This window comes from Elephantulus edwardii, unplaced genomic scaffold (genome assembly GCF_000299155.1).
Source record: "Elephantulus edwardii isolate Elephantulus edwardi_28Jun2011 unplaced genomic scaffold, EleEdw1.0 scaffold00315, whole genome shotgun sequence".
NCBI lineage: Eukaryota > Metazoa > Chordata > Mammalia > Macroscelidea > Macroscelididae > Elephantulus > Elephantulus edwardii.
The window spans coordinates 1,670,093-1,696,955 of NW_006400065.1; the positions used below are offsets into that span (position 1 = coordinate 1,670,093).

Consider the following 26,863-nt stretch of genomic DNA (forward strand, 5'->3'; position numbering starts at 1 on the left):
TGTTCACAGAGTTTCCGGAGGCAAGCCATTCCGGAAGTGGATACCACTCCTGCTTCCAGGCTTGTTTTAATCAGGAAGCTCCACCAAACACTGTCCACCATGGGTAACCATTATCACATTTGACACATCAGTGTCACAGTTCAGCATCACAGCAACGAAGAGTTACCTCTGTACAGCAAATGGACAGACCAGTGCTCTACCACCTAGAAGCATGTTTGACAGAAAAACGATTTAAACCAGGCCTGAGGGCTGCAGATTAAAATCACCCACCTTGGGGCTTGGTAGCATAACTTTCTGTCCACTAGGCCAATCTCTCTAGAGAGAGGTTTACACATCTAGCATCTGTAAATGTGAAAGGATCTCTGATGCTGCACTTAGGTTCAGGATCTCAAAATGGGATCATCCAGGTGGGTCTTAAATTCAGGGTCGTGCTATGGGGCTGCTAACAGTAAAGATTGGCAGTTGGAGCCCATCAGCTGCTCCATGGGAGAAAAACAGACAGCCTCGTCCACAGAGATTTGCAGCCTCGAAAACCCAATAGAGAACCATCAGGAGCCATGTATCCTTATAAGGCAGAGAAAAGACTAGACAGAGAAGAGAAAGGGTCTCTCCAGTCAATTAACTGACTACTTCCGTGAATGGTGCCTGGGGTTTTAAAGCTTTGCTATCATGCTGGCAAAGAGAGGTGGATCTTCAACAAGATGTACTGATACAGTGATTACAATAACCAGCTCAAGCTTATCATGAGGATGAATCAGCACAGGACAAAGTTCAAATCTGTTGCCCCCCCCTCAATGGTCACTTTAAGTTGCAACGGATTGACAGTTCCTACCAACAGGAACAGTGGGCACCCAGGATCCTGGGGGGTAAAGTGGGGAAGGAATGTGGCTGCTTAACCAAAAATGTCAGAAAGATGAGGTTATCTGTTTTCAGCCTTGGAGACTCTATGGGAAATTCTACTCTAACCTACAAGATCACTTAGGAGTGAGGCTTGACTTACAGACAGTGGGTTTGGTTTAGTGGCCACCAAAGATACAACTGGTCTCTATTCATCTGGAACAGCAGAGGAGGAGAGAACCAAGAACTGGAGAAGGAAATGGACCACAAGTTTAACGGTCTCTTCAAATGACTACCTCCACTACCTTGAGGCTAGAACTAGGCCCAACTCTATAACTAACTGTATGTCGAACAAGGACAAAAGGATCTTCATCAAAGGGAGAGACAATGTGGAACAGAATGCCAAATTCCTATGGAAACCAGACTTACTGGGTCCAGGGAGACTGCAAGAACTCCAAAATAATGCTTGGAAACGATCTTTAAATTTTGAGACAAAGTGAGTCTATGAAGTAATTTTTACACTGAACAAGCATTTAATGCAATTAATAAAAAGTCAGCCTTAAACTATAAAGAGCCCTGCTGGCAAAGTGTGTTAGGTTTGTTAGGCTGTAAACCAAAAAAGTCACCAGTTTGCATCAGGGTTGCGGGGAGACTGAGAAAGATCGGATAAATAATATATACTGCACTGAAGCAGATGAGGGAGAGAACTGTTTAAAAGGGATATGGGATTGGGTATTATTGTCATGACTGGAGTCCGGAATGAAGGCTGCACAGTGGAGTGGACCTGGGGGGAGGGACTGTATAATAATGAAAGAATTTTTCTTTTACTTTTCAAAGAGAGGAGTGCACTGGGGTGGGGGGAAGCGGGGAGCGGTGGGCCGGGAGGAAAGTGCAACAATGAATGAATGGAAATCCAAAGTCTCTGTACATTTTCACTGAAATTAATAATAATAAAAAAAAGAGAGAGAAAGCTGAGGCAGTCTGCATCCACAAACGTTAAGGGCCCCAAAACCTGATAGGATCAACCCTAGGGTAGCAGATTTTGTTTGTACTTTGACAACAGTTCATTTAAAGCACAGATAAGGATTTTAGGAAGCAGAGAGCATAAATTAACAGTAATTAAAAAAACAACAGGTGGAGATAGTAAGAATGGGGACAAGGTATAAGATATAGAATAAAAGCTATATGCAATATATATTTATGCAGAGATGCAACAAATGCAAGCTTTTATGCAATAAATGCAAGCCGCCTTCTTGCAGAAATTCTCAAGGGATGTATAGCTACAAGAGCAAGCCAGGTGAAGATGAAAGCAGAGATTTGGGGGGATGCAGCGCAAGTCAAGAAAGGTTAACAGCTGCGGAACCACCAGAAGCTAAGAGGGAGGTATTCAACCTGTTCTCGCCTCTGAGGGCAGGATGGGTCAGTCACCACCTTGACTTCAGACTTTCGGCCTTTATAACTGTGAGAGAATAAAGGTTTGTTGTTTTCAGCTACCTAGATTATAGTAATTATTACAGAAGCCAGAAGAACCTAATATACGCCCTTTCTCCTTAGAAAAGCCTTGAAAATCTGCTCCCACCGAAGCCAGCTCACTTTCACCCTCTGTTCTCACTTTCACCCTCTGTTCTGACCTCCTCCTCCAGTTCCCATTACACTCAGACATAGCACAGAAAATGTCCTTACATCTGCACGACTTCAGCCACTCTAATCTCCTCCATGATCACCGCAGGACCTTTGCACTTGCTGTTCCCTCTACCTCAATGTTCTTCCCCAGTTGTGTCCCTATGGGAGTGACACTGGGTGACAAAGGTCAGAGGGAGTGACATCAAAATGACTGTAAGGAAACCAGAAAAAAAAGTTTCCGTTCAGTTAATCATGTCGTAACCCACAGATGCTGCAACTCAACTGAGATACATTTTATAAAGGAGCCTGGTGGCTGGTGTTCATGTGCTCTAGGGCGCTCTGCAGTGTACTCCATAGGCTTTGCTGTGAAACCCAAGGCTACACATCTCTGGCAGTTAAGAGTCTACCAGCAGCTCCACAAAAGAAAGATAAACAATCTCCCTTGTCATTTACAGCCTCTGAAAGGCCAGTGGAGGGTCAGCTATGAGTTGGTTCTGCCTAGGCAGCACTGAATCTGAGTTTTATTTAAAGAACCTAAAAAATACTGCACTTAAGCAATTTACAGCTATATTTATCACATATTGTTTTATGTGCCATCGAGCTGCCTGCAACTCATAGAGACCCTATGTACAATAGCCCTGAACCCTGTCCCATCCTAATCCAGTCTCACTGACTCTGACACACCTACTCCCATTACCCCAGTCACTGTGTCAATCCACCTCATCCAGGCTCTTCCTCTCCTGCACTCTCCCTCCATCCTTCCAAGCATGATGTCCTTCTCCAAAGACTCGTCCCTCCTGGCCACATGCCCAAAGTATATGAGATGGAGCTTCAAAATCCTCGCCTCCAAGGACAAACTTGGTTTATATTATTCTATTTATTAAAATGGCTTAGCTAAGGTGCAAAGATGTCAGACTAGAGACTAAGGTGCGCCTGATCCAAGCCATGGTCGTCGCAATTACTTGTTATGCATCAGAGAGCTGGACAATGAATAAGGATGACAGAAGAATCCATGTCTTTGAGTTGTGGTGCTGGAGAAGATATTGAACATACCATGGACTGCCAAGAGAACAAACAGGTCTGTTTAAGCAAGAGTGAAACCAACTTGCTCTCTGGAAGCAAGGACTTTGAAGCACCACCTCACCTACTTTCAGGCATGTTGCCAGGAGGGACCAGTCCTTGGAGAAGAACATTATGCTTGGAAGGGCGGAGGGGAAATGCAGGAGAGGAAGACCCTGGATGAGATGGTTTGACACAGTGACTGGAGTAAGAGGGGCAGGTGTGTTGGAGACAGTGAGATTGGCTCAGGATAGGGCAGGGTTCAGAGCTACTGTGCATAGGGTTGCTACGAGTCGCAGGTGATATGACGGCATATAACAAAAACAACATTAATAAAATTGATAATAATAACAAGCATTAACAAAGGATTTTGTATGGTCTGGAACAGGAGTCGTCCATGGCAGGGAGGAAGCTGACACCGATCTTTTTTTTTTAAACAGTTTGTTATTCTTTTTCTTAAATATTTTTATTTTATTTTATTATTTTTGTGTGCGTGTACCGTCAAATCAGATCTGACTGGTACAGGAGGAGATGGCCCCTCCTTCCCCGGCAGAGCATCTGGTGGATTCGAACCATGCACCTCTGGGATTGTAGTTGCAACTTCTTGCCACTAGGCCACCAGAGCTCCACTGACACCGATCTTATGGATGCCACCACTCTCTTACTGACCCATCTATGACTCCCTCAGCTCCCTGGGGTCTCTGCTTCCCTGCTAGCTTCTCAAAGAGGACTCTTCTGAATATGATATTTAAAACGGCAAAGCCACTGTCCTAGTCCCCCATCCCTACTTTACACTCCTCCAATGCAGTTAAGGGACTCCAGTGGTTTAGTGCATTACGTGTTGTGCTGCTAACTAAAAGGTCAGCAGTTCGAATCCACTAGCGCTCCAAAAGACAAAAGACAGGCAGTCTCCTGGAAAGATTTACAGCCTCAGAAACTCAGTGGAGGGTCACTATGAGTCAGAATAGACTGGACACCAGCCAGTAATGCAATTAGCAGCAACCAACTTGCTGATCCTGTTTATTATTGGTCTTTCCAACTAGAGTGTCCGCTCCAGGAGGACAGAGAGCTTTTGTCCATTTTGTTCAGAGTCCACAACAGATGCTGAGTTCAGTATCTTTTGAAGGAATGGCTGGCATTCTCCCTGTTCAGAGCTCCCCAGGGTTCCTAAGAGGAAGTCCAAGCTCCTTCCACTGGTTTAATGGACCCTGCCTTTTCCTAGCTTTACTTAGCCAGGCTCCTGACCTCTGGTACCCTCAGTCATGGATTGAATTATGCCCCTCCCAAATTATGTGTCTATCAGATCAGCCCATGATTGGCAATAGTACATAATTACCTTCCACTTTGTTAAAATTTTTCCACTTTGTTAAAATTTTTTTATTATTTTGTGTGTACCGTCAAATTGAATCTGACTGGTACAGGAGGAGATTGTCCTGCTTCTCCAGTAAAGCTTCTGGTAGATTCGAACCGCACACCTCTGGGACTGCAGTGCAGCAACTTTCCACTTTTGTACTCTGACAGAACTATCCTAAACGGTGTCAGTTCTAACCTCTATAAGGTTAGAGGCTTCATCTCTCATTATTTTGGCCATGTTATCAAGAGAACTGATCTCTGGAAAAGGATATCATGCTTAGTAAAGGGTTAAAGAAAAAGAGGAAGACAGATTGAGCTCATAATTACAATAGGATCAACACACCTGAGACAGTGAGGCTGGCACAAGAACAGACAGGTTCACCGCTGTTGTACGTGAGGTGTGATATGAATCGGAAATGGACAACTCTCCACACCAACCATGATGGTGATGAGATGGAACACAAACTACAAGATCAGGCTGGATTATGAGTCAATCTCTTTTGATACAAAAGAGATCCAAGCAGGCAAGCGGAGATCCAAGGAACCTACTACTACTACCACCACCAAGAAAGAAGAGTTCATCCCTTGGATCCAGGGTACCTGTGCTGAGAACCTCCTTGACCCAGGAGGAGGCCAAGACTCATGGGAATCTCCAGATGCTGAAAGGCAACAAAGACCTTCCCTCAGAGGTAACACGGAGAGAAAGGTTTCCCTTGGAGCCAGCACCTTGAAATGAAACTTCTATTCTCCTAAAGAGCTCTGACAGTTCAAATGGAGTTGCACCTGCAGACCAAGAGACCACACCTCTCAGGTAGTTTGAATTGATCAGTGGCACAGGAGAAAGATAGGCAATCTTATCCTATGCTATTTACAACCTCCAAAACCCACTAGAGGGGCAACTATGAGTTGTTTCCCACTCAATGATAATGAGTGTAGTGAGTGTCCTAAACTGTGAAACAATAAACGTCTGTGTCATTTATGGTATTTCCATTACACACTTAGCTAACTAAGATACTGATTCCAAAGTGCCTCTCAAAATACCAAGGTCATTACTACCATCCCAGGCCTTGGTACAAACCTTTCCCTTTGTCTAATACACTCCACCCATCACCCTTTCTAGCTGTCACCTCCACCACGATTCACTTCCTCCACTGTACTTATTCCATCCAATAATTAACTAGCTTATCTCTTATGTTCATATTCCCCACTTATACCGTGAGGCCCATGGTGACTGAGATTGTGTTGCTTTGTACATTTCTGTTTCCCTTCCTCTAGGAAGCCCTCCTTGATGACCTGGATGGGTCAGCTGTCCCTTCAATGTTCTCTTAAACCCCTGTGAGTTACCACTTCAGTCCTGTCCACTCTTAACCATCACCAGCATATTTGTGTTCCCATTAGTCTATGAACCCCATGAAGGCAGGACTGAGGCTATTATAGACATTGGCTCAGCCTTAGTAGATTTAAAAAAATAATTTGAGTGTCAAATGTGTGAACACTAGCAGCTCTTGGCAGCACTGTGATTAAAACATTCAGCTATGTGGCTGGTAATGAAAAGGTCAGTGGTTCAAACCTACCAGCCACTCCACAGAAGACAGTCAGCTTCTGTCATGTTTTACAGTTATAAAAACCCTATGCGACCTAGCTTTTGGATTTAGAAGTAAAATAAAGTATCTATGACTTTCTGTTAAAAAACAACAACCCTAAAGCCCTATAGGACAGTTCTACTCCATCTCGGGATCGCTATGAGTTGGAACTGATTTGATGGCAGAGGGTCTGGGTTTGGTCTTGAAGGGACACCTAAGGATGCCAGGAAATCAAGGAGGACTTCCTGGAAGAGAGAACAAAGAAAGCAACAAAATGGCCCAGTCCCAGCTATCAAATCCTGACCCCAAAGAACCCGCTCCACCCTGCAGCTATTTAGTGATGGGGGAACTGTGGCCCACATGGATTTTTGCAATCTCAGCTGCCTCTGACCCTGTGCTTACCAAGCCCAGCCTGGCACAGCAGCTTGGCCTGTTTCCCGTGAATATTTCTAGCAGCCTCCAGGAGGCTCTGCGCTGTCAGAAGGCCAAGTCATTTCATCCACCTCCCTGCCTCTGCCAGAGCAGAGACCAAGGGCCAGAGAGACTGAGCTGAGACTGGAGCCTGGAATGCTGCCTCTAGGCTATCTGAGCTCTTTGGAACCAGAAAGTGGAGGCGCTAGGACAGAGCTCGGTCCTCTCTCTCCGCCTCAGTTTTCTCCTCTGCAAAATGGGGGAGTCATTTCCAACCTGCTGACCTTCCCTTCCAGAAAAATGTTGGCTGGGAAAACACGTTCTCAATGCTACAAATGAGAAAATTCAATCCAAGCCCACTACCAAGGTGTATGCCAACTCCTAGCAAGCCTGCCAGACAGAGCAGGACCGCCTCATACTCTTCCCAAGGCTGCAGGTCTTCTCAGGTGCACACTGACCTGGTTTCGTCCTGCAGAGGGAGCTGGTGGATCACTGACCTTTCAGTCTGCCATCAAGTGCTTCAACACACTGCCACCAGGGCTCCTTCAACGAAAGTAAAAAAACTAAACCGTCTGCTGTTCAGTGAATTCCAGCTCATGTCAACCCTCTGTCAGGCCTCCACGGCGATGAATCTTAATTGAAGCCAACTGTCTCATCTTTCTCCTGCACAGCGGCTGAGACATTTGAACCACGAACCTTTCATACCTGTTGACAACTTAGAACAATGCATGGTATAGAGAATGCTGATGATGTATGCTGTGTCCTATCACGTCAGAATCGACTCACAGCTGAATCTCCAGCAGGTTTTCAGAGGCAGGAAAACGCACAGAAGGAGACAGCCCATCTTTCTCCTATGGAGCACCCGGTGGATTCGAACTGTATGCCTTTGGGACTGCAGAGCAGCTTCTTACCAGTAGGCCACCAGAGGGAGAGCTTAGGTACAGAAAAAAATGCTCAATGAAGATTGTTACTTTTGCCGGCTGCCACTGAATCAGCCCCCAACTCACATGTGTCACAGGGCAGAACTGCCTTCCAAGTTTCCTTGACTTGCCAGGCTTTTCTTCTGCAGAGCCCCTGTGCGTCTGAACTGCCATTTTTTAAGACAGCAGCTGTTTCTGAATCACTTGTGTCACTTAGGTTCCTTCCATAAAGATTCATCATTTTACTGTTGTTGTTGATTGCCATCGAGTCAAGCACGACTCATAGCGACCCTAGGAACAAAAGGCCTGAAGCCTTTCTATAACTATCGTCATTTATCAAAGTTCCTTGAGTTTCCAGAGGCATGTTGTTTAGGAAGTGGACAGCACTGCTGCTTCCAAATCATTTTACTAGTCCCTGTTTATGGGCGTGTTCATCAAGAGTCCTAGTGGCACAGTGGCTAAAGTGACTGGCTGCTAATTGAAAGGTTAGTAGTTGGACCCCACCAGTCACTTCACTGGAGAAAGATGTGGCAGTCTGCTTTTGTAAAGATTTACAGCCTTGGAAATCCTACAGAGCCGTTCTAATCTGCCCGACAGAGAGCTCTGGTGGCTTAGTGGATAAGGAGTTGAATTGCCAACGCAAGGTAGAGGGTTCTGATCGACCAGCTGCTCTGGAGGAGAAAGATGGACACACTCCTCCCATGAGATGTATAGCCTCTGATAAACCCACTGGAGAAGCAGCTAAGAGTCAGTTCCAACTTGATGGTCACAATCACTCCATCCTACAGGGTGGCTTGGAGTTGGAATTAACTTCATAGCAGGAGGTTTAGTATTTATATATTAATGCACAATTATATGAGTCTGAGATTCTGAAACTCATTTTTCAGAGGAGATGACTGAGGCTCAGGAAGGTGACTCACTGTGACTTAAAAAAGGTCCTATCACCAGCCAGCAACTGGCCCAGGGCTCCAACCCACTCTATAAGCAAAAGCGCTCAGCTGCTATTCACCTCTTTGATTTCCCAAATACACTCTGCTCATTCCAGCCACAGGGCCCTTGCACATACTCTGCCCTCAGCCTCAAGTATGTTTTTCTCGCTCCTTCCATGAGCTTTCTAACTGTTCCACTCTCAACTGAAATGTTCCCTCCTGAAAGAAACCTCACCGCTCCTCCTCCTCCTCCTGTGACCTTACGTCTCCTGTCTTCCTGGATTTATCAGTGACTGAAAAGGCCTGGTTAAGTCAATTGTTGGCTTCCGGCGGTGCCATGTGATTTTCCATTCTAGAAGGCACACCTACTGAAGAACACAGCTTGAATGCAGGAAAAAATCTGACATACGGAAGGAAGGTGTTCGGTAAACATGTGTTATATTCAAATCCCATCAAAGAAAACCAACTCACTTTCTTCCAGTCGATTCTGACTCACAGAGACCTCCCCGTTGGATTTCCGAGGCTGTAAACGTTTATGCAGCAGGAAGACTACCCACCTCTTCCCTGCTGAGCAGCTGGTGGATTCGAACTGTTGACCTGGCAGTTAGTGTAGTGTGTGATATACCTCACCACCAGAATAATAAACCATGAAGGCATTCCAGCCAATCTGCTTTCCTCTGCAGGGCTGGAGTCTTCCTGTGCCTCTGACACCAAGGCCAGGAAGTCCCCTCAGTGTAATGTCCCTTCGTCCTGCAGCCTCCCACTTAAACACCTTTTTCTCCTCCTGTCTGAGGCATGCAAAAGAGTAATTAACCTAATCCTCACTGATTAACAGTCTCTGATTCACAGAGACTCCATGAAAGAGAGCAGAACTGCCCCCGAAGTGGTTCCAAAGTGGTAATCTTTGCAGAAGCTGGTTGCGCCATTTTTCTCCAACAGAGCACCTGGTGAGTTCCAACTGTCAAACTTTCTGGTGAGCAGCCACGAGCGTAACTCTTGGACCACCCGAGCTCCTCACTTTAGGGACCAAAACATCAAAACCATTTGCCACAGAGACAATTTCAATTTCATCACGTCCACAGAAAACAGACTAGAACTGCCCCATAGGGTTTCCAAGGCTGTGTATCTTCACAGGAAAAGATTGTCGTTATCTGAGCTTTCTGGCAGGTTCAGACAACCCAGCTTCAGATAACAGCTAAGCGCTTACCCACAGCACCACCAGGGTTCCTTATATGGTTCCTGCTGTTATGTGCTGTCGAATAGGAACCAATTCATAGCTGACCCTCCAGCAAATTTTCAGAGGTTGTAAATCATACAGAAGGAAAACGTCTTTTTCCTGCAGGGCTGCTGGTGGATTTGAACCACATGCCTTTGCATTGGCAGCACAATGTCTTACCTCCAGGTCACCAGAGCGTCCTGCAGGGGTTAAACTAAAAAAACTACACCCATTGCTGTCCATCCCAACTCACCTTCCATCTGGTCTCTGAGGCTGTAAATCCTTGTGGGAGGAGACTGCCTCATCTTCCTCACACCCTACCTACAGGTGGATTCGAACTGCTGATTTCTCAATCATCCAGCACACCATGCACTATATACCACGAGGACGCCTTACTTGAGGAGTAAATTCTTGTTACACGCCGAGCAGTAAACTCAACCGAGCGATGCTACCGGCAATCGGTGACTCCATCGCTGCTGAGTTTATGCCCATTGCCGCTGCCGCTGCGTCAGTCTCATTGAGACTCTTTCTCTCTTTCCTGACGCTGCCCCTTGCCAAGCACAAGGTCCTTTCCCAAGAACTGGGCCCTCCTGACAACATGCCCGAAATATGTGAGACAAAGTCCCACAATCTTTCCTTCTAAGGAGCACTTGGTAGAATGAGCAAAAGGATACACCCAGTCGAGCTTGAGACGGCTGGCCGGCAGCTCCGAGCGCGTATCCAGGCTGTAGGTGGACGCCAGCTCGTCCGGAATCATCATGGGCACTGGGCGGCCCCTCAGAAACATCTTCACGGAACCCTCCTCTGCAGGACACCAGAGTTCAAGCATTGCTCCCCATCTCTCTCCTCTCTCTCCCCTTCAGGCTGCATTTTTTTTTTCTATACAAGTGGGGAAACTGAGGCCAGAGAGCTCAAGACCCAGCTCTCCAGCAGGCTTCAGGCCAAGCCCCTCCCCATAACTCCTTTCCCCACTCACCCATGCTGAAGATAACTTCTTTGGTTTTCCTGCCAGGAAAGGAAAAAAAAAAAGAAAAAGGAGGAAAATAGTAAGTGCCTTGTGGGGGGTTCGGGGGGTGGGCAGGTCTGAAAAGGGGAGAAGCCATCCCATCCCACGCCCAATCCAGTGCTTCCCCGAGGTCTCCGACGAAAAGCGGGGCCGCGGAAGGAGCGGAGCGCTGGCTCTCTGCAGGCCGTGTGCTTTGCTCGGTTGAGCATGCAGAGCCTAAGACACAGGCCCAGAGAGGCAGCGATCGCCCAAGATCACACAGCACGAAGCGCCAGCGACGCCATCCTGCAAAAGGAGAGTCACCAGGGACCCCTCCCTCGAGCACCACCAGGCGCAGCGACCCACCCCCCTCACGACGCAGTCACCGGGCTCCCCAAACTTTAAGTAGCCAGGGACACGCTGAAGGTCTAAGGGAAGGGGCGTGTCTCTGCAGTCCCAGCGCCGGAGAAAGAGGGAAGGCTCGCTGGCCGGGGTCCCCGGGAAGGGGGGCGGTCTAGGACGCAGCAACCGGCAGTGGGAGAGCAGAGGAGGTCGGTAAGAGGGTCTCACCCGGGTCCAAAGCTACTCATGGCGGCGACTGGTGGAGCTTCGGGGCCGGGGGTGGAGCCGGGATCGACTCCGCCGCTTCCGGCCCTGGGAGGCGCCGCGCCGCCCCACCCAGGCCCGACCTCCGGGGGCCGAACCCCGGAGCCTGCGGGTCACACCCAGTCCCGCATCCCAGACCGTGGGATCCTGACACCAGGCTCTTGAGAGGGGCGTGGGGGCTGGAAGCATGACCTCAGAAGCGCACCTGCCTTAGTTGGAACTCTAATTATACCACTTTCTAACTGTGGACCAATAACCCATCCTCTCCCTGCTTCAGTTTCCTTCTTTTTCAAATGATGTTAAACGTTATCTACCTGATTGGGGCGAGTATCCAACTGTATAAAATCCCTGACACATAAGCTATAGAGGGGTTTGCTTTTATATGAGAAGGGTTGCAATGCAAATTTTGTGATCCAGTTTACCCCTAGTTCCAACCAGTTTCCAAGATCCGACCATGAATGAATGAAGACCCCCACCCCTGGATTTTTACCCCTCAAATCTGCCACGTGGTCACGCCCCCAAGTAGCTAGCCACGCCCAGCATTCCAAACACCACCAGCTCCTCGGTTTGCCCCTACCCTAGGTTGACGTCAGGGGGGATCCTACCCAACGCTGGCCCCACTGGCACGCTGACCACACCTCCACGATCCCCGGGTGGAGTCCATCGAGTCTCCATTATGCTTCCATCGTTCTAGGTTTGGCCACGCCCGCTAATAGCCCCGCCTACCCCAGCAGGTCCTTTGCCGCCAGTCAAGGCCTCTGCCATCTGGCACGCCCCCATCTGGTCCCAGCTTCCAAGACCGGGATCTAACTGGGCGAATCCCCCCCCCCCCCCCCCCCCCACACACACACATCATGTCTTCAAATTACGCCCCTAGCAGAATCTCCAATGAGACTTCCACCCAATGCCGAGTACTCTGGGAGGATGTATTAGTCACGCCCACAAACCAAGACTTCCACCTTGGATTGCCCTATTGACCCTGACTTTGCCTTCCGCATGCCAGTTCCCACCCCCCATTAACTCAGCATTAGCCCTTCCTTCGTAGGCACCCCACTTTTACCCTCCCACCTTGACATTGGTCCCTGTAAGCTTCCATCACTGTGCCCGCATCCAGCGCTATGGGACCCAACTCTAGGTTTCGTGACATGACCCCGCCCCCTTGGCGCTTACCCTTCCTTCTTGGCGCTACAATTGCTGCTGGAGGAAGTGGTGCGGCTGCGGGGGTCCTCGCGGCGCACGGAGGCCAGGCGCTCCGGTGACAGATAACGGCGGCCACTGGGAAGAGAGAACATCAGGTGGCCAGCTGGCGGGCACTGTGGGCGGGCAAGGGCTCGCCTCGCAGGCACCCTCAGCTGCTGGAGTCCGGACACCTGGGTCCTTCCTGCATAGGAACAGCCTCAGCGACCCACTGAGGAGGCTAGGGACCCCAGTGTTTCCAGTACCTCACCTACGTCCGAAGGTCGATTCCTTCTTGGGCGACGATGGGGAGGTGGCATAGCCACCCACACGCCGAGGGGGTCCCGAGCCATTGAGGGGGGTCCTGGTGGGAAAGCCTTTCAAGAGCTGACAAACTGGAGAGATAGGGTTAGAAGGCAGAAATATGGTGAGGGTGTGAGAGATCTGGGGTTTGGTCCCCTCCCTTTTCAACGCGTTAGTCGTAGCCAGGATACCTGAAGCTGTGGTACCTAGACGTGGGGGTGCCCGACCCTTGGGGGTGCCACGCACGCGCAGCGTCGCGCCCTGTTCTTCGCACGCCCGCAGACGACGCAGTGCGTCCGCCAGCGCCGCCTTTAGGACCGCCAGCTCGTCTTCTTGCAGCTGCAGCCGCTGCTCGAGCGCCGACACGCGGTCGTCCACCTCCATGCCGCTCGTGCCCGACAAATTGTCATCTGGAAGGCGGGGAGCGCTGGCTGCGGGGAGCACCTAGGGGCTCCAGTGCCAGAGACGTCCCTCCCATCTTCCAAGGTCCACGCATGGGGAGCAACCACGCCCCCTTCCTCTCCCGCTGCCTGGTACAGGGACGCTTGGAGATCAGCCAAGAGGGCTCCAGAGGAGAAGGAAATCCCCGCTGCCCTCCAGTCGGCCCCACACTACCCCCGCCCAGTCTCAGTGCCCGAGTCATGTGACCTTGGGGAAGTCCCTTATAAGAGTTAATAATTCCCGCAGCAAATCGAAAATAATACAACGCAGGCTGGAAGCTTCTATGACTAAGATGCTAAATATGTATGAAGATCAAGAATTGAGAGTTGACATTAACCCACTCCGAGTGACATTGACTAAACGTTCTCTGGTAAATGTCAGCATTTTATGATGGCTATGCTTTGCGGTAATGAGGGAAGGTATGTCAGAGACAAATTAAGTTGGCACAGGATAGAGCAGGGTTTAGGACTCTTGTACATAGGGTCGCTAGGAATCGCAAGCGACTCGACGGCACATGCAACAACAACAACATGCTTTCTAAGACTTGCCAAGTTCTAAGGTTCTTTCCATACCCTTCGCTTCTCATTAAGAGTTCGACCCCAGAGCCAGTTGCAAGGACAGAAGTTTCTCGCCCCCTGGCGGGAGTCTTGGGAATTGCAGGTAGCGCATCGCTCACCCGGGAATGCAGACCTGGATCTCAAACCCAAACTCTCTTTCCAAACTGATATTCACTTCACCTCCTCTGTCCCCCTCTTTATTCCCCCTCTTAGGTACCTCACTCTTTAGATACGAGTTGCCCTTCCTCTCCACATCATGAGCGCAGCCAAAATGACTCGGCACTTCCCCGCACATTTCCCTCCAGCATTTTCCCGGAGTGGGAGGGGCGGAGGACAGAGGTGCCCCCTCCCCTTTCCCGGTGCAGACCACTCATACCCAGACTCATGGTTCGCCGCGGCCCAGGTGGCCCTGGCTCCCAGCCAGCTGGAAGTGAAGGAAGTGCCAGAAGCAGTGGCGAGTGTGGAGGTTGCACGCACCTGCCACACCGCGTGCCTGAGCTGCCCTGCCTGCTGGTCGCTCTCCGCAGTGCTGCTGCCCGCCCCTCCCTACCCTTTCCCGCCGGTCCAAATCACCAGTGGGTCCTCGCTTGCCCTGCCCCCACCACCAGTGCCTTCCCGGTCCAGAGCCTGCACCTACATCGAAAGGTGGGCTCTTTCAGAAACAAGAGACTTGGAACTCAGAAGTAATGGGGAGCCCAAGCCTTCTTCCCTATTGACATCTCGGTTTGCGAAGGAGGAAACTAAGAACGAAGCGGGGGCAGGAAGGGGGAGCCGGGAGATGCAGAGACACGCCCAAGGTCACACAACCAATAGAAGGGGGGTTGGGATCCAATTACTTGGTTGTGTTGAGCCCTGCCTCCATCCACTTTGCTATATCAATAATCCTACTCAAAAAGAAAGAAAGGAATGAGATCTGTTCTTGGAAGCAAAACACTTAGCGTCATGCTTCCTGGCTCACGGTATGGGCTCCATGAATAATTAATTATAATTCTTGCACCCACTGCTCCCTGGGAAAGTTAGGAGGGCTAAAAATAGCGAAAGAAAGGCCTGGCGATCTGCACCTATGAAGATTATAACCCCACAAAAGTTTAATAGAGTAGTTTTACGGTGTGACACATGGGGGTTCCCATGGGTTGGACTCCACTGCAATGAGTTTGAGTTTCGTTTTTCATTTGTTTGTTTGATTTTCAATGCTCCCAGCAACTCTTACTGTTAAGCGTCACCAAGTAACTTTTGACTCATGTTAACTCCAGGTGGCAAAGTAGAATTGCTTCATAGGGTTTTTTAGGTTATATAGATGTGCTGAGTCAAAATCCAGTGAAGGAGGTTTTTGTTTGATTTTACTCTTTGGAGGTGGGGGGCATATCACCAGGTCTTCCTTCCACAGAGCCACCGGTGGGACTTGAATCTTTTGTTTACCAGTCAAACACTTAAGGGTTACATCATTGTAACTAGTAGCGGGTCGCAGCTTTATTGTACCTATTTTAGGAATGAGGCAGAGCAAGAAGAGAATCGAGGCCCAGAGAGGTCTAGATATGTGTACAAGGATACACAGCCATTCTAGTAATAGAGCCAGTGTTCGAATCCAGGCCAATCTCTGGGCTGCCTCTTCATCTCGTCTTTTAGACGGACAAATCAAACCAAACCTAGTGGGGGATTCAAACCACCGACCTTTCAACTAGTAGCTCAACTCACTGCACCATATGTTGCCAGAGTTCCTTTGAGAAATGGACATTCTGGGTCATCTGGGAGTGGGACACCAAGCTGGACACCATTGACTGAAATGACCTTTCAGTCCTTACTCCACAAAGGCTGGCTGTATCCCACACCTTGCCCTTCCTCCATCCCCCCTCCCCATGATGACTCAAGCCCTCTCCTCCCTCCTGACCATTCCCCCTCCCTCTGCAGCCCTTTGCTCTGAGCCCAACCCCCACCTCCCACTTCTCCCTTCCACTGCCCATATCCCCCTTTCATCTGGGTCTAAGACCAGAATAACCCTTCTGATATCAGATCCATTTGTCTAGCGGAAAGAGGTGGTGTCTGAGCTTTTAGGGGGTAGTAGAGGAGAAGGAGCCCTCTGGGTGTCCTACCTGGTCCCACACATTGCCCACAACCCAATACCAACCCCTCCCCCTAACCCCCTCTGATTTATTTGTTCTTTTGTCAGGGGGAGGAAGGAAGGTCCCTGAGACTTTAGAGGGGCTGGAGGACAGAGTTCTAGAGCCAGTCAACATCCAGTTGTCCCCCTCGTCCCTCCTCAAGGAACTGTGGGTTCTTCCCTTTCTCTCAGCATAGCCACCTTGGAGCGGAGGGAGGGTCCAAGAGAATTGGGGGGGGGGGAGCTACAATCTGGGCTTTGAGGAGTAGAGGCCTAGCTCTGGGGTCCGGGTTTGCGGGGGGAGGAAGGGGATCCTCGTCAAGGGTTGGGAATGGGGACTTGGAAGAAGGAGGCTGGGGCCAGAGGTGTCGTATTCATCCTGGGCGGGGCCGGGGTAAGAGGTGATGAAGGGGGGGGGTCTCACCGTTGCAGTATTGCAGCAGCGAGGACGTGTCGTAGAGGCCGCAGAAGGCCGGGCCGCGTTCCGCCATCGCCCCGCCACAGCCACCGCCGGCCCCCCCGGCCCCAGCCCGGGCCCGGTCCCCCCCCCAGGCCCTGCCTCCCGTTGCCATAGCAACGCCCGCGGTTCCAGCATCCCCCAGCTCGGCCCACCCGGCATCAAGCGGCGGGCGCCGGACCTGGCACCCGAGTCATCCCCCAGGATGCCCAGAAAAGGAGCTTGGGACACCCCAGGCCAGGCCCCCCCAACACAATCCTCGGGCCAGGATTGGCTGTGCGGAGCAGTCCCCTAGGTAGCGTCTGGCCCCGCCCACCAGCGGCGCTTCTTCTCGCTCTTGGACCCCCACCTCTCCTATTCGGGACCAATGAAAGCCTGTCGCGCAGGCCTCTCCCCCAATAGGAATGCAGAAGGATTGGAAGGGGCAGGGCCTTCTCTGCTTTACAGCCTGAAGCGTAGCCCCCGGCTCTCTGAGGAGGATGGGGTGGAAGACGACACTCCTATATACCCTTCCCCCCCAACCCTTTTGCTATTCTCTTAATCAGATTTCCCAAAATCTGCCTTGCAAAACCAGGGCCCGAGCCTAAATCCTCGAACCCATGCAAGTATACACTAGCTTCGCCTGTAAAGTCTTATTCTAGTGGGGTACGTGGACCCCTTGTTTATTACACCGAGACCCGCCCCCTGATCTCCTAGCCCCACCCCCAGAATCCTGCAAGAGTCAACGTTCTATTCCCGCCCCCGGAGTCTTGGGCTCCTCCCCCTTTACGTCTGAAGACTGTAGTTCTTGGCTCCGCTCCCAGAGCCCTTGACCCTGCCTTCTTATAGGATTAGCTCTGTCCCCGGAGTTTAGACCTCCCCTTAGGTCTGTCTGTCTCTCTCTAACCTTTCCTTCCAGAATCCTGGCTGCGCCCTGAGGCCCTTAGCTCCGCCCCTAGCGCCCCACAGCCACGTTATCCAGTCCGGGTTTTGGTATTGACCCAGCTGTGGAGGCTAGTAGAGGCTGGTGGTGTCAGTCAGTGCGGGCTCGGAAGTGAGAGGGGGAAGAGAGGAAAGTAGAAAACCCGATAATGGATTTATAGAAGACCGCCCATCTTTCTGAACTCCCCACGGAGGGTCAGCAAGTAGAAATAAGACAGATCTTGTTTTATAGACGGGGAAAGCCGGGCCAAGAGTTGAAAGAGATTTGCAAGCAGAATGTAGAAGCAGGGCTTAGGAACCACACTGATCTGATTCGAACCCTAACGCCACCACTTTCTAGCTATTTGACCCTGAGCATTTTGAAAGGGAGAGGGAAGCGATGTCAGAGCGTGTGGCTCAAGGTTAAATACTTGGCTGTTAACCAAAAGGTTGAGAGTTCAAACCCACCAAGCGGCTCCACAGGAGAACGACCTCATGGTCTACAGCTATAAAAACCATAGCCTAAAAATCCTATGGTACAATCCCTTTCTTTAATGTAGGGTCAATGTGAACTGGAATTGACTTGATTGCACGGAATAATTTTATGAGCCAAAGGACCCTGGGTGGTGCAGGAGTTAAGCGCTAGGCTGTGAACGCAAAGACTTGAAGTTCAAGCCTACCATCTGCTCCTGGGGAGAAGGAGGTGACAATCTGCTTTCATAAAGATCACAGTTGGGAAATCCTATGGTGCAGTTCTCATCTGTCCTATAGTGTTGCTCGGAGATGACGGAGCTTGTTAAATTTCCTCCACAAGCTCTGTTCTAGGTGCTGAAGTTACAGAACTGACCAAGTCAGCCGCAGAGTTTAACTCTCACTAGTTTTACAGTTGGAAAACGCTGATCATTTAGCCTACAGTGAGTTGCACTGCTAGTCTAAAGGCCAAGTTTCTCCACCCCTTCCCCCCCACACACAGGAAAAACAAGGGCAGCTAAGGGGAAGAGGTGGGCAGAGAGGAAAGTGTGCAACAATGAATGAATGGAAATCCAAAGTCTCTGCAAACGTTCATTAAAAAAACAAAACAAAAACCACCCAAACACCAAAAACCGAATATGGGCGGTTTCCACTTCTGTGATTTATAGCCTTGAAAACCTGCTGGAAGGTCAGCTCTGAGTTGGAAACGGCAACAGAAGAGGTCTTGCAGTTTTGAAAACCCTGGGGTGCAGTAGAATAGGAGAAGAGTTAGAGGAGGGGAGGTCAGGGAGGTGGTGGGATGGACAGGTTGTCTGGGACCTTGTAAACTTGGGAAGAAGTTTTCAGCTTGCATTTGGACCCCCCTTGAGGTCCTCTAAAAGCACACAGGTAAATCACACAGCAGTAGCCCCCTTGCTTTTGGGCTAGTACATGGCAACTCCATTTGTTACCAAAGAGAACTCTTCCATAGGGTAGTTTGGTTTGGTTTTGGGTTCTGTTTTTGTTTGGTTGGTTGGGTTTTGTTTGTATGTTTGTTCTTGTTTTTATTTAATATTTATAAAAGCAGAACAGATTGCCAGGACTTTCTTCTGCCTACCTCCAAAACCAAACCAAACCAAACACTCATTCTCATTGACCTCTTGCCTGTTTCTGAGACTATTCATCTTTGCTGAAGAAGACTGGCCGCCCTTCTCTTGCAGAGGAGCCTGGAGGGCTCAAACCACAGACCTCTCAGCAATGAAGCATCCAACTCATGGAGTCACCAGTGCTGTTAGGTGTATCCAAAACACAAACCTTCAGGTCAGTCTCTCTCAACTCACTGCCAGCAAGTCAGAACTGACTCAGAGCTGACTGCTCCAGAGGATTTGCACAGGCTGTAAATCACACAGGATGAGATAGCTCATCTTTCTCCCTCAGAGCAACTGGCAAACTGGAACCACCTGACTCTAGGTTGATAGCGTAACTCCTTACTCACTAGGCCACCAGAGCTCCCTGAGTTAGTAGTCAAGTGTAAACCACTTACACCTCTTAGAGACCTTCCTGGCACATAGTAGCCACGCATTAATTAGAACTACTTGATTCAATGGGCAACATCATGACATACAGAGAAAAGACTGAACTTGTCAATATTGCATTTTGCTTGAAACAAATCAATGCCCATAGCAGCAGCAACCAAGAAATTAAATGAGGTTGGCTCCACAGTCAACACTCTTGGTACCAGCAGCCGGGAAATCAAAAGACAAATTGTTGTTGTTGTTGTTGTTATGTGCCGTCGAGTCGCCTGTAACTCATAGCGACCAAATTACATTAGGAAAATTGGCTGTCAGGGAGCTCTCCAGAGTACTGAAGATTAGAACTGCAGGCCTATCAATAACAGCCCAACACTTTACACCATCAAGGTTTCTTGTAAAGAGAGATGAAGTCCTGACGCATATTATTCCAAAGATGAACCTTGAAAACATCATGCTGAGTGAAATAAGTCAATCGCAAATGATAAATACCATGTGAGCTCACTTAATATAAAATATCCAGGCAAAGTCTGCTGTCAGAGACCTTTCCAAAGTAGTGAAGAGCAAAGATATCAGTCTGGAGACTAAGGTGTGCCTGATTCAGGCCATGGTCTTTTCAATTGCTTGCTATGCATCAGAGAGTTGGACAATGACTAGGGATGATAAGATAATTGATACCTTTGAGCTGTGGTGCTGGAGAAGAATATTGAATATACCATGGACTGCTAGAAGAACAAACAGGTTCATCCTAGAGAGGGAGAAACCAAGCTGTTCCTTGGTGGCAAGGATTCTGATGCTTCATCTGACATACACTGGACATGTTACAAGGAGGGACCAGTCCTTGGAGAGCGACATCATGCTTGGAAGGGTAAAGGGATAGTGCAAGAGAGGAAGACTCTTGATGAGATAGATTGATTCAGCGACTATGGTAATGAGGGTAGGTTTGTTAGAGACAGTAAGGTGGACACAGGATAGAGCAGGTTTCAGGGCTATTGTAATAGGGTCACTGTGATTCACAAGCTACTTGATGGCACATAACAACAATAAATGCATTGGATGAATCTGCTGCATCAGCCCTCTTTGAAATGCTACATTGTACATTGCGGACTAAGCCCCAAATCCTGAGATGTTTAGTAACCTCATATGCACATGAAACTTGGACATCAAACAAGGAAGACTGAGGAAAAAGGGCCGTCTTTGCACGATGGTTCTGGTAAAGGATACTGACTACATTCTGTACATGGGCTGCCAAAAGAACAAACAAATCTGTCTTGGCAGAAACGCAGCCAGAATGTTTCTTGGAGGCAAGAGCAGTGAGACTTCAGCTCACATATGTCGAGCAGGTTATTGGGAGGGACCAGCCCCTGGAGAAAGATGTCTTACAAAGTGGAGGATTGATGCAAAACAGGGACACCCTCGAGAAAGTGGATTAAGACACTGGCTGCAGCCCAGAACAGCAGTGATGTGAAGACAGCACAGGATCAGTCTTTTTGTTCAAGTCCACGCGGAGTTACTATGGATCAGAACCTACTCAGTGCACCCAACCACCAGGACAACCTGATTCACTTGCCGGTGTCCCCCTATGACTATGTGCTAGGCCCCCAAATTAGTGGTAAGTATAAAGTGATGACCAAAAACAGATGTGGCCATTATTATCCTAGGATCTCAGCTGATTGCTTTACTGATAGAAGATAGAAACAAAGCAGAAATTCGAATTGCCTGCCTCTCACATTTATCCCCCCTCCCCTCATCCCCCTCCGTGAGCTCAGACTCTAAGAGGGAGGGAGGAGTCAGACTCCTTAACTGTGAGAGAGGCTGCAATGTTCTTGGCTGTCACAGGAGAGCCCCCAGAGGATTGTGGGAGCCCAAGGGGATTCAGATCCTGGGGGGCTCCATATGGCCAAGGAGGCTGGGTGGAGCCAGGACCGGGATAGGGAACAACAGCAGAGGAGTCTGTATCCTGTGGGGAGGGAGGAAACATAAAAGAATACATCTGACTCTGAGCCTGGGGACTCGGCCAGACCCTGCTGTAGGGAGAGTGACCGTGGCCCAATAGCTGGCTTCCCCCACTCACACACACACACACACACACACACACACACACACACACACACCCAGAGGAAAAGAGCAGTTTCAGGAACTCGTATTCCCAAAAATGCTCCACACAGCGGTTTGGGAATGCAGTTAATGGAGCTGGTTTGATCACAAGTGCTCTCAAAGGGAGGTGTCAAGGGCCTGGGGGATGGGAGTGGGATGGGGACAGCTTTGAGGGGGAGGAGTGAAGAGGGTAGGAACAGGAGGGGGAGAGCTCACAGTCTTTTTGTCTTTTTTCACTCTCTCTCTCTCCTTCTCTCTCTCTCTCTCTCCTCTCACTCTCTCCTTCTCTCTCTCTCCTTTCTCTGTCTCTCTCTCTCTTTTCTCTGTCTCTGTCTCTCTCTGTGTGTCTCTTTCTCTTTTCTCTGTCTCTGTCTCTCTCTCTCTGTCTTTCTCTGTCTCTCTGTCTGTCTCTGTGTCTGTCTGTCTGTCTCTCTCTCTCTCTCTGACTCTCTGTCTCTCGCTTTCTTTGTCTCTCTCTCTCTTTTCTTCTCCACATCTCCCACTGTAGGTTTCTTTCTTGGGAAGCCCAGTGGTAAAGAGTTGCACTGTCAGCACAAAGGCATGAGGTTCGAATCCACCAGCTGCTCCTGGTGGAGAAAGATAGTCTCTTCCCACATTACTTACAGCCTCTGAAAACCCTCTGGAGGGTCAGCTCTGAGTCAGTTCCGGCTCCAAGGCACTCATCCACACTGGGAAGTGTTTTATCCCTCCCCAACCCCCACCGGTTGCTTCCATCTCTGCCTATCTTGATATCTCAGTCTAGAAATTGGATTTTAAGTTAGACAGCCCGGGTTCTTGTCCTATTCCTTTTGAACGCTGCCATTTCAGGCAAGTTGCCATTGCCTCAGTTTTGTCATCTGGGAAATGGGTAGCATAATTCTGCAGGTCGGTGGTGAGGATTTAGAACAAAAACAAGCCCAGATGTCCCATCACCATCTAGCTGATCCAACCCTCCATCAGCTCTCAAGGCTGCAAATCTTTGTGGCAGGAGATTGCCTATCTTTCTGGTGGAATTGAAAAATTGACCTTGAGGCCAGCAGCCCTATATGCTACCCACTGGGGTCAAGATTGGTGGACGATTTATCAACAGCCTGCGTTATGCGGATGACACAGCCCTGCTTGCTGAAACTGAAGAGGACCTGAAGCTACTGCTGCAGAGTGTCAAGGACTGCAGCCTACAATATGGATTGAGGCTCAATGTCAAGAAGACAAAGATTCTCACCACTGGACCAATTGGCAGCATCAGGATGGATGGTGAAGAGATTGAGCTTGTACACAGCTTTAGTTTGCTTGGCTCTGTAGTCAACAGTCTTGGCACCAGCAGCCAGGAAATTAAAAGGCACATTGCCATGGGAAAGTCTGCTGTTAGGGACCTCTTCAAAGTGCTGAAGAGCAATGGTGTCTCTCTGGAGACTAAGGTGCGTCTGATACAGGCTATGGTCTTCACAATCACTTGTTATGCTTCAGAGAGTTGGACAATGACCCAGGAGGATAGAAGGAGAACTGATGCCTTTGAGCTGTGGTGCTGGAGAAGAGTATTGAGAATACCATGGACTGCTAGGAAAACAAACAGATTTGTCCTGGAAAGGGTTAAACTGAGTGGCTCCTTGGAGGCAAGGATTCTGAGGCTCCGTCTAACATACTTTGGACATGTTGTGAGGAGAGACTGGTCCTTAGAGAGGGACATCATGCTTGGGAGGGTGGAGGGACAGCACAGGAGAGGAAGGCCCTCTACGAGGTGGATTGATTCAGTGACTGGGGTAATTGGGATGGGAGTGTCGGAGACAGTGCGATTGGCACAGGACAGAGCGGAGTTTAGGGCTGTTGTACATAGGGTCGCTATGAGTCGCAGGCGACTCGAGGGCACATAACAACAACAAAACAACAACAAAACAACAAACCCCACCAGGAGCAGCTCTGGTGGCCTAGTGGTGAGAAACTGTGCTGCAGTCTCAAAGATGCATAGTTCAAATCCACCAGCTTCTCTTTAGGAGAAGGATGGGTAATCTCCTTCCGTGCAATTAACTGCTTCTGAAAACCTGCTGGAGGGTCAGCTCTGGGTCCATTCTGACTCAATGGCACACAATAACAGCATCAGCACTCCTTAAAGATCAACATTTCAAAGCTGCCGGTTGCTCTGAGGGAGAAAAATGTGCAGTTTCCACTGGTAAAGATTTACAGCCTCAGAAACCCAACAAAGAGTCACTCTGATTCATCATTTTCTTGGTGGCAGCGTGTTCATTGTTAAGATTAGAAACCCTGGTGGCACAGTGGTTAGTTAAGTGCTTAGATGCTCACTGAAAGGCCAGGAGATGGAAAGGAAGGAAGCTCACCTGTTGGTAGTTCTGGTGGTTTAAAAGAAAAATTGTTATTATTTTGTGTGTACTGTCAAATCAGATCTGACTGGTACAGGAGGAGATTGTCCCTCCTTCTCCAGCAGAGCATCTGGTGGATTTGAACTGCACATCTCTGGGACTGCAGTGCAGCTTCTTGCCCCTAGGCCACCAGAGCTCACCAGGGATTTCGCAAAAGCTCAAAAAACTCTTTGCTTTTTTTGAGTCTATCTGTCTCATAGCTGATACTCGATTGGATTTCTGAGGCTGTAAACTGTTTGACGTGCAGGTGGTACAGCACTGGTCTGTGTGTTGCTGTACAGAGGTAACTCGTGGCTGCTGTGATGCTGAAACCTGTGACAGTGATGTGCCAATCGTGGTAATGGGTACCCATGGTGGACAGTGTTGGCTGGAGCTTCCCGACTAAATCAAGCCTGGAAGCAGGAGCAGCATTCCACTTCCGAAATGGCTTGCCTCCGGAAACTCTATGTACGAACAGTACTCAGGCTGTTCTTTCATAGGGTCGCTATGAGTCATCTAGGACTCAACGGCATCAAACAACAACAACAAACTGTACAGGAGGAGATCTTCCTCCTTTCTTTTTTTTTCTCCTCTTCTTTTTTTTTAATTGTTATTATTATTAATTTTCATGACCATTTACAGAGATTTTGGATTTCCATTTCATTCATTGTTGCACTGCCTCTTCCTCCTTTCAAGCTGCTGGTGGATTTGAACTGCCGGACAGGTTTGCACTCTGGGTTAGCAGCACCTGCTCCCCTTCAACTAGGCCACCAGGCTTGACAATGGCAATGGCAGTGAGTGAATAATCTTTATGGAAGGAGCCCTGGTGGCTGAGTGCTTAGCCCCTGAGCCACCAGGACTCCTTTCTTGCTGTTTAGGAAGTTAGAAACCCCAATTCAGGGGTTCTTGCTCTCAGGGAAATTGCTCTGTTTTTTTGGGGGGGATAATGTGTGTTGGCTCCAGGTAAAGGCAGGACAGTGGTGGGTTTTGGGTAGAATTCCCACCTCACATGCAGGATTTGGATTTGATTTCCAACCCAGGCACCCATCCTGTAGGCAACCAGCACCTGTCAGTCAGAGGAGGCCTAGTAGGACACTGAACTGATTTCAGCAGAACATTCAGACTGAAGAGGACTAGGAAGAAAGACCTGGCAATCTCCTTCCACAAATCAGCCGTGAAGAGTCTGATCCCCAGCGGATCATGGAGATGGCACAGGGCTGGTCAACGTTTTTCCCATTGTGTGTGGGTCACCATGAGTTGGGGATTGAGTTGATGGCAGCTAATAAATCTGCCATGAAGGCTCCTTAGAGGCAAGGATGGTGAAACTTCATCTCACTTACTCTGGGTATATTTTTAGGAGGAACCAGTCCTTGGAGAGAGACAGATATCATACTGGGAAAGGGTCAGCACAAAACTCTGAAGGAAAGGGAGCTCTGGTGGACTAGTGGCAAGAAGCTGCGCTGCAATCCCAAAGGCACATGGTTCAAATCCACTAGATACTCCACTGGAGAAGGAGGGATAATCTCCTCCTGTGCCAATCAGATCAGATTCTACAGCACATAACAAATTTAAAAAAAAAACAAAACAACAAAGGGAGCTCTGGTGGCCTAGTGGCAAGGTGCTGCACTGCAATCCCAGAGGTACGCAGTTCAAATCCACCAGCTGGAGAAGGAGGGGGCAATCTCCTCCTGTACCAGTCAGATCTGACTTGACGGCACACATAAAAATAATATTTAAAAAATAATAATTAAACAAACAAAAAACAACAAACTAAAACCAATCAAAAAACAAACTCTGAAGAAGATGACTGAGATAGTCACTGCCATGATGGCCTTGAACATGGCAGAGACCATCAAAATGGTGCAGGACATGGGAAGGTTCAGATCTACTAGTCATAGGGTAGTTGTGAGTCATAGTTGACTTGATGGCACTTAACAGCATCAGCATTAGCTCAGGCGGAAGGCGGGCTAACGTTTAGGGACTTAGCAGAGAAAGAGCAAAGGACATGAGACAGGTCTCACCTGGCTTCTAAGCCTTGGAAACGCCATGGAGCAGTTCTGCTCTGTCCCAAGCGTCACTATGACATAAAATCCACTTGCCAGTGGTAGATTCTGGGTTTGTCAGAGGTCAGCAAGGGGTGTCATGAATCTTACCTCAGGGGGTTATTTGCAGTAAGCCTGAAGACCAAAGATGCATTGTATCCTGAACATGTAAGATGGGGACATGTTTTTAACTCCAGCTGATTTCCAGGTTCACAAGATTAAAATAAAATTCAATACTATGGGGGGCGGGGCGGGAAACCTTCTTCCTTGGAGAAGGACATCATGCTTGGGAGGGTGGAGGGACAGTGTAAGAAAGGAAGACCCTCCATGAGATAGATCCATTGAGTGACTGGAGCAATGCGAGTAAGTGTGTCGGAGACAGTGAGATTAGCACAGGATAGAGCAGGGTTTAGTGCTTTTGTACATAGGGTCGCTATGAGTCTCAAGCAACTCAATGGCACATAACAACAACAACAGGAGGGGAAGGGCAAGGACAAGGCTGAGGATGGGGATAGAGGGGACTGTTGATAATCATAGGTTGCACTGTTTGGTGGATGGAGGCGAGTGTAAAGGAAATGGGAATTATCTGGTGGAAAAACACTATATTTACTGCTTTGTAAATAAACCAGTATAAATTTTTTTTAAAAAGTTTTAAAAAGGAGGGGGAGGGATTGTATACCAATGAAAGAATTTTTCTTTTACTTTTCAAAGAGAAGAGGGAACTGGGGGTGGGGCGGGGAGGAGTGGGCAGGGAGAAAAATGCAGCAATGAATGAATGGAAATCCAAAATCTCTGTAAACATTCATTAAAATGAAAAAAAAAAATTTAAATGTTCAAAAAAGAAAAAGAATGTAAAATAGAATGTATATGAATGATTGTATGAAACATAATGTAAATGAAAGATTGTATAAAACAATGTATATGAATAAAATATAAT

The 26,863-nt window shown here is 48.8% G+C and overlaps 1 protein-coding gene across 1 annotated transcript in view; it reads right to left on the minus strand.

Annotated features, from left to right (window-relative positions):
• EML2 (echinoderm microtubule associated protein like 2) overlaps positions 1-16,692 on the minus strand; it is a 50,404-nt gene extending 33,712 nt beyond the window's left edge. Inside the window, 7 exon segments of the mRNA XM_006901239.1 lie at positions 10,606-10,735; positions 10,908-10,936; positions 12,693-12,797; positions 12,970-13,093; positions 13,193-13,411; positions 16,522-16,644; positions 16,647-16,692. Coding sequence (XP_006901301.1) covers positions 10,606-10,735; positions 10,908-10,936; positions 12,693-12,797; positions 12,970-13,093; positions 13,193-13,411; positions 16,522-16,644; positions 16,647-16,692 — 776 coding nt within the window.
• Between the last annotated feature and the right edge of the window lie 10,171 nt (positions 16,693-26,863).